At 34.5% G+C, this 8,321-nt stretch overlaps 3 protein-coding genes across 3 annotated transcripts; all 3 read left to right on the forward strand.

Annotated features, from left to right (window-relative positions):
- Positions 1 to 808: 808 nt before the first annotated feature.
- Positions 809 to 1,725, forward strand: Gasu_61240 (uncharacterized protein; the record flags this gene model as incomplete). The annotated part of the gene is made up of 1 exon (XM_005702693.1): positions 809 to 1,725. A coding segment is annotated over one exon (473 nt), but the record flags the coding sequence as incomplete, so codon positions are not given.
- A 35-nt stretch (positions 1,726 to 1,760) lies between these two features.
- On the forward strand, positions 1,761 to 2,621 carry Gasu_61250 (uncharacterized protein). The gene is made up of 2 exons (XM_005702694.1): positions 1,761 to 1,788; positions 1,939 to 2,621. The coding sequence occupies exons 1-2, from the start codon at positions 1,771 to 1,773 to the stop codon at positions 2,518 to 2,520; spliced, it is 600 nt and encodes a 199-aa protein (XP_005702751.1). The 5' UTR covers positions 1,761 to 1,770; the 3' UTR covers positions 2,521 to 2,621.
- Positions 2,622 to 7,720: 5,099 nt separating this feature from the next.
- Gasu_61260 (uncharacterized protein) lies at positions 7,721 to 8,111 on the forward strand. Its single transcript, XM_005702695.1, has one exon. The coding sequence runs from the start codon at positions 7,759 to 7,761 to the stop codon at positions 8,017 to 8,019; it is 261 nt and encodes an 86-aa protein (XP_005702752.1). The 5' UTR covers positions 7,721 to 7,758; the 3' UTR covers positions 8,020 to 8,111.
- The last annotated feature ends 210 nt before the right edge of the window (positions 8,112 to 8,321 follow it).

Consider the following 8,321-nt stretch of genomic DNA (forward strand, 5'->3'; position numbering starts at 1 on the left):
ACTTAAATAACTTAATATAACTTAATAAACATAACATAAGAAAATTGAACTTTGTGACATTACACAATTACTCTACTTTTGAAAAAGTAAAGTTATTGCAATTTTTGGTTTTCTCGGTTTATTTCTATTATTTTTATTTCTAAACTGTATCCTACTTATTATTTTTGGACATCTTTTGATTCCTTAAATGCAACTTCTTTTTGTGTAACATTGAAAATTGTGTCTTATCGCTCGCATAGATTGGTATCTATTTTGCAATTTACTGATGTTTAAAAATTAAATTTTCAAGTAATTGCATGATTCTAATCTTTTTTGTTTATGTTAAGATTAATTTTAGTTTATTATTTTTAGTAACTATTTTGAAACAAAAAATTATCTTCTATTGCCCATTAAGCAGCTACTTTATTATTTATGTATTTTTATTTAAATTTTTTTTACTATATTCAATTTATTGTGTCGAAATAGAATTTACTTTGAAACATTGACATATAAGCGTTGAAAATCAAGGCGGTAATAAATTATTTTATTTTCATTTTCAATGCTTTAATTAACTATAGTATTTTGTTAGCATAGTTTTATTAAGTTTAAAAAAGATTATTTTTGACTGAGGTTCGACTATGAAAATATAGAAATATTGCGTGAACAGTATGTCGTCAATCTTACTACTACCTCCATCTCATAAAATATAAATCAAGTTCAACTTGAAATCTTCTACTTTTAAAACTTAAACCCCTCGAACACCCTTATCATATTTTCCTAAATTCCTCAATTCAAACTACCCTGTCCTTTTCATACACTGCCCTTACAGTTTTCAATATCCCTTCCCATTTCCAATTTACCCATCCTTCCCCACCTACCAACAATAATGGCAATTTCAAAATCACAATCCGCCTCTGGGTTGGCCCCTTTCTTCCCAATTGGCCTCAATCCTCCCTCCCACTCATTTTCCCCCATGGCAATTTTCAAATCACAATTGCCCATTCACATTTCGAGTNGACCCCTCTCCAAATTTGCCCATTCTTCCCCCCACTCATTTCCCCCCATGCCAATTTCCAATTCACAATTGACCCCCATCCCTCTTCCACTTCCAATTGGCCCCTTTTTTCCCCCCATCCACACACTCCAAGACAATTTTCAAACCAAAGTTGCACTACCATCCTTTACCCGCAATCGACAATTTCACTCACCCACACATATTCTCTCATCAAATGGCAATTTACAAAATGCAATTCATTGTCTTTTTCAAGTTCGTTCATTATTTTTTTGCACCATTTTACTTAAGCACTTTAAATATGTGTATTTCTTTGAATAAAAATCTTTCTTTCTATACTTTCGACGACTATGTTCTCTTTTTTTATTGGTTAGTTTTCACTTTTTTTGTTATTAACTTTTAACAAAAATAATCCTTGCGTTTATGGCGTGTCTGTAGTATAGCGTGTCAAGGCAGCTTTAAAATTTTACTTATTATCATTATTTTTGTTGTGTATATTTTTAGTAAATATTGTCAAACTAAACTAAAAATTATTTATTTTTGTCAATTTAGTGGATAATGTACAAATATAGTCTTTAAAATTAATTCTTTTTTTGCTTTGTTGAGTTCTATGTGTTTATATAATATTTACTTTGAACATTTAATTGTAACAGTTGAAAATTAAGTCAATGATAAAATTTTTTAATAATGTTTTAAATGTTTCAATTAACTATATTAAATTGTTATTATATTTTCTTTAGAAATTTAATAAGAAGATTATTTTAGAGTAAAAACGCATTATGAAAAGCATAAAAACAGTATGTGAACAGTATGTATTTGAACTTTCTACTACTACTATCTCATAAAATATCACTGAAGTTCAAATTTCAATCTTTTGCTTTTCGAATTGGAATTTTTCAAACACTCTTCCTGTACGGACTCTCCCAGTATTTTCATTTCACACTCAGTCCTCTTTGCACACTGTCCTCAATTTCAAATGCCCCCCATTTCTAATTTACCCATTCTTCCCAGCCCGCCACAATAGCAATTTTCAAATCAACACAATCGCCTTTGAGTTGGTCCCTCTTCAATTTCCTCGCACCCCTTTTTCCCCATCCATTTTCCTCCACCGAAATTTCCCCTCCCATCTCCAAGTGGGCCCATTCTTCCCCAGCCCACTACAATGGCAATTTCAAATCACGATAACCTTGGGGTTGGCCCCAATAGGCCCCCTTTCCCCACCCATTTTCCCCATCACAATTTCCCCTCCCATTTCCAATCCAATTTACCCATTCTTCCCTCAGCCCACCCCCACAATGGCAATTTCAAATCACGATCACCTTGGGGTTGGCCCAAATTGGCCCCTTTCCCCACCCATTTTCCCCCATCGCAATTTCCCCACTCTCTCCCATTTCCAATTTACCCATTCTTCCCCAGCCCACCCCACACCCAGAATGGCAATTTTCAAATCAAAATTGCGCGGGCCCATTTTCAATCGGCCTCTCTTTTCAAAATTCCCCATCTTTCCCATTAGCAGAAAAAATCACTAAAAAGTGTGTATTGTATACTGGTACTCAACATATTATGCAGAATCACACCCAATAGCAAAACCAAAATTCTCGTCTAACAGAATAAAATAGCAATATAATCCAACATTTAGTTATTTGTAAAAAGAATGCACTCCAATGAGTTGTGGTCAACGACTTGTTATATAGTAAAAACTATCTGCAGCTATGAAAAGAGAATGTAGAGATTTTCTCTCATTATGATTCTTGCCAAGCAAACTATAAACTAGGTTATCCATTATGCGTTAAGATAAAAGACTACTAGTACTAGCTGGTATTTTGTTTGTCAAACCTACTTGTGTAAATTCTTCTAATAAATCCATATGATCATTGTGCATTTGCTACTAAAGAGACTATCGACGATATATAAATACGATATGAAACAAAGTCTAAGATATGAATAACTCCACTTACATATGGGATAGTTTTCGTGTTGCTAGTATAAAACAACTGGACGGAAGAAAAGACTTATGAAAAATGGACAGACAATATACGATAATTCAAACAACCCATGTCATTCTAGCAACACTATCCAAGCCATATTCAACTTGAGAATACACAATGAACTTACTACTATTTATGTCACTTGCCTTGTATAAGTCTTCTTCAATAGGTAAAACTTGTCTTTGATTCACAAATCAGCAACTTGTCTAAAGTGCATTCTTACATCGGCATGATGTGAAAGTCTGCAAGAGTGAGATCGTTTTTTCCAACTTCTTACCAATCTGAGTTTCCATACTACAAAAAAAGTTATCAGTTCGTTTCTCAATCATCATAAAAAATACTCTTTCGTCTTTCTATTTCCTGAAAAAAAAAGAGTAATGACTTAACAAATTGATAGCGTATTACAATTCTTTAATCTTGTGTCTGGCAATCTATATAAACTGTACTTTTTTATATGAATTGTTCGTGCTTCTTGAAATAACTAGCTTTACACCATCAAAGTCATTTCGTTTGGTACCTAGAACAATCTCTTCCCAGTGCAAGTTGACCAGGTTTTGTTCGTTCGTTCGTAGAGCAGTTTCCATCTGACCTTGGTGTCGAAGAAAATTGATAAACTTGAGTGTACACACTTTGGTAAATGTTTTTTTTTTCTTCTCAGTATGGACTGCCAAGTCTACTGCTTTCTCCCTTTCTTTATACTTTGGTTTCCTCACATAGTTTCAAAGAGCTACAAAGTAAACCTGCTTTCTCTCCTTTTTGGTTACATGGTACTTGGTTGCTTTAATATATATACATATATGTATCTATTATGTGTTTAGAGAGATATAGTCTTGACACCTTGTTGTTCAGTTTAAAAGAAACAAAAATTGAGTCAATGATGATAGATAGGATGTATATCTAATAGCTTAGCAATTGTTGAAAACACTCTGAATATTTTCGAATCAAACAGAAAGGTAGTCGGAACAACGAATTTCGGAGTCTCTACGAAAAGAAAAAGACAATGAAATTTGATAAACAATTGGCAATGTTGGTCAACAGAGTAAAAGCCAGTGAACAAAGAATTCGTGAAATGTATGGACCAGTCCATTCTCAAACGAATAAGAATATGCGAGTAGTAAACAGAAAGCTTTATGAATAAATGGATGGGATGTAACTTTATGTAGTTTTCATTTATGAAAGGCCTACTGAAAGATATTTATTGGAATCCTTGTATCCAGATTGAGGTAAAGTAAGATCCTTGGCAACTTTAAGCGAAACAATAATGAAGGTGCTTCTTATCCTATTGCCAATTACCAAAGGACTGCTAGTCAGTTGAAAAAAGTCCATATCAAATATACAACACCTCAAAATGACTACTGTTCGACAATCAAACCCTTTCCAAATTTTGCAAGGTTTCCTTATTTCTTTCACGGAAACAAAAAACGATTTTACCTTTTAAATTCCAAAGTCTAAACTATTTCGCAGTTGTACGAGACTGAAATTTACGATAGACAAAAAGTTATAAAACAGTATCAGAGGATCTCCTAGGAAATGAAAAAGTACACGTTGACTTTGTCAAAGTTCATAAAATTGTTTTCTTTGTTAAGGCATACAAATAAGTACCTTCAAGTAGTATTTTAAACAAATTCCAACAGGAAACAATTGTGCTTAAAATTGAATTTTCGAGACAAAACAGAGGTATCATTTATCGAAGGAAAATTTGCTAAAAAAAGAATGACACCTAGTGTTCTTCTGTTCATAAAGGTGTAGAACCATACATAAAATGGTGCGAAAATGGAAAAATAACACTTGAGCTTGTTTTGGAAAACTCCATACAATGAAACTAATCGTTCAATAAATGAAAGTTTTATCTATCACCATCTCATGGATCATTTTAACCGTCTCTCTCGATATATTGCTACATTTGAAAAAGCTTCCTTGAAGAACAGTCTTGTAAAAAGTGGAACAAAGAGTGCGACACCAACTTTGACTCGAATGACGTTGTTCATATTTTTTGGTACCTTTTCCACTTTCCCATAAATATATAGTTTTATACTTTTTGTTTCACTCGCTCATTTTTGCACAGAGTTTTCTCGTCTTTTAAAAGTCAAAATGCTTTATCTGCTTGTAAGAGTCAACTCATACTCTCAGGTTTCATTTCTTCCATAGTCTTGAGCCTACAATCCAACACTATCGTTTCTCTATAGCCTTTTTCCAATCCATTTCATATTCGAGCGACAAAATTGAGCTTTGTAAATACAACATACGCTGCAGCAGGCTTGTATATTCTTCTCTCAACGAAGCAAACACAGACGTTCTTTTCTAGTTTTTCTTTTGAACTTTTCAAAAAGTTTCCTATAGACCTATGGTGGTGAGATCTCTTTCACCGGTGATGTTTCTCAGCAATCCAACGTCTATTGATGTGGATATTACGTTAAACCAGATAGTGGTAAACAATAAATAGACCCAGAGTATGCAGCATCTTTTTCCATTTATTGTTTGACAGAAACTCTTGGAGATAGTTTTCAAGAATTTCAATGTTATTCTCGCTTGTGTTTTCAAGTCTATGATGTCAGTAACTGTAAATCGATTGTAAGAAATGTTGAACAATTCCTGGAAATTTTTCTGGGTCTCACCTGTAATGTATTTACTTTATCTTCTTCGATTGACTCCAACATACGTATTCGTTTAACGTGTATACCTCTTCATAAAACTCAAAAAGCATTGCTAGGGCATGAAGAGGTTTTTTTTGCCCATTCCTTGACTTTTAAAAGACAAAGTAGTACTTAATAGAATCTACATTCCAAGACTTGTGCAGATGCAACAGAGTCGCTCTAAAACTAGTCAATAGGTTCTTGGACAGAATGTTCAAAGCACGTCGATACACATTCATAAAGTGTGTAAAGTCAAATGGTAGAAATAAATAAATGTGACGACACAGAATAAACAGATGGACTTGGAGAAAGAGCCGTTGAGGAGGAGTCTTGTCATTTGAAAGAGTAGATTTCTTGGTGATCCATCAATGTTTTTTGTACAACGTCCAACCTGGTTTGCGTCTCTTCTTGAAAAGCTGGGACAATAGCTACAACATTAGGTTGGGTATTATACGAGGAAAAAGTCTCCTTGATTACTGCTAGACCTTTGTGGATAATCTCTCCATTGTTATCGGTAATAAATGTACAAGTTGTTTTTGGCTTTACACGGCATCTTTTTGCAACGTCTTGAATGTTGGTCTCTGTGTTTTCAAGAAACTGAGTGAATCACAAAATATCTTTACAAGACAACGTGAGGTGTATATCCATTTCTGTGGAGTGTTGATATTACCTTGGGAACCAGAAAAGAAAACCAAAAAAGGATTTCATCTATTCTCCCAAAAAAAGAGACAGAAAGATTGATTGGTGTTACAATGAAACAGTCAGTTCCCAAAAAAGGATAAAAAAAGCTGCAACACTATGTTCAACCAGCTGTATTGCTTTCAACAGACTCGACACAACCAATTGGTAACGAGTCTCCGATATGGATGACAACACTCTCTCAAACTATAGGAGAGAATGGGCAAGCAATGTCATCAAGGTTTTGGGTAAACATGGGAAAAGACTGTCGTTTAACTTGATGATGGGTAAGAATCAACAAGGCAGGGAATTCTACAGTAATAGCAATCTAATGAGAAACCAATGCCAAGTCTTGTTGTCTCATCCAAAAAGCAACCAACAAAGATTGACAAATTTGCAGAGAGTTGGTCTTCAAAGACGTTATTGAAGCTTCTATTGTATTTGATCGTAAAGGATTTTCCATGACATAGTTGCAAAGAAGAAAAGGCTTCATAAGGCGAATTCACTTTTTTTCGTTGCAAGTGATTTCTTGGATCTGGTAATTGAGAATAGCCAACCAACATCATGAATTGATATTTGAGTTTAGAAAAGGAGATATCAAGTTGTTAAGGAATATGTAAAGGTGAATTCGTGGAGACTTGTTCAAAGGAAAAGTCTCACAAACGTAGGGGTACAATACGCTTATTGTATGGATAATTTGAGGGAATAGTAGGGGAATATTGTCCCGATGTAAGGGCAGTCCTTGGAGAGTGAAACATACTTTTATAAGTATCACCTGAAGACAATCTAGTAAAACCAAACCTATCTCCAAGGCTGTAGTTGCTGCACTTTTTCGTACAGACATTAACAAGCCCTTGTCGTTGGACTAGAACACAGTTCTTGGCTATGGATAAAACTGTACTCCAATCCTTCAAGTATGGTTATGCTTCAACAGGTAAACAAAAAGTTTTCAAGGGTTCTTTTCTTGTGTTTCTTGGGTGTCTTTGTCTCAAGGGTTCGCAAAGACTTGAGCTTCGAAAAGGACAACTTTTCTTTGACTTTTACTACTTATAGCTTTGTTCAATGTCTTGGTAAACCAAACGATGATATCATTCAACTGGCTACTCAACTCAATATCACTTGTGTTTTTCCAAACTCGTTACTCTCAAGGGTACTTGTCCATTTTTAAGGAGTCATTTCAAACAATATTGAGGTGGAACCTAAACATGTTACAAACTGTGATTTTGCTGAATTGAAACGTATTTTTTTGTTACGGTTATTCAAAACAAGTACTTTTGAAAAGAGTAAAAAATAGCCATTTTTTGTCATTCTTCTCTTCTTTTGCATAGAATGTGTCTTTAAAGCATTGGCTCTTAATGTTTCGTTATCACTGTGGAAATCAAAGTTAACTTTCTTGGAATGATCTTTTACTGTTTCAAATGGCTTTACTCATTTTTACACACACTGTCCTCAATTTCAAACATCCATAATGGCAATTTTCAAATCAACACAATCGCCTTTTGGTTGGCCCCTCCTCCAATTTCCTCACACCCCTTTCCCCACCCATTTTCCCCATCGCAATTTCCCCACTCTCTCCCATTTCCAATTTACCCATTCTTCCCCAGCCCACAATGGCAATTTTCCCAATCAAAACTGCGCGGGCCCATTCCAAATCGGCCACTCTTTTCAAATTGCCCACCTTCTCCCATCAGCAGAAAAAATCAGTAAAAAATGTGTATACTGGCGCTAAACATATGTTATGCAGAATCAAACCCAATAGAAACAACAAAATCTCCATTTTACAGTATACCAATATGATTCAACATTGGGTCAATTCTGGAAACAATGGACTCAAACGACTTAAGGTCAACGATCTGTTTAGAATTTGAAAGTAAGTTACAACTATCAGGAAAGAATTTGGGGATTTTCTCCCATTATGATTCTTGTCAAGCAAACTATCAACTAGATTGTCCTCTGTGTATTTAGATGAAAGAATACTAGAACTCGTTGGTATTTCGTCTGCCAACTCTACTTGGGTAAATTCTTCCAATA

Source organism: Galdieria sulphuraria (assembly GCF_000341285.1).
Source record: "Galdieria sulphuraria unplaced genomic scaffold scaf_84, whole genome shotgun sequence".
In the NCBI taxonomy this organism is placed as follows: domain Eukaryota; phylum Rhodophyta; class Bangiophyceae; order Galdieriales; family Galdieriaceae; genus Galdieria; species Galdieria sulphuraria.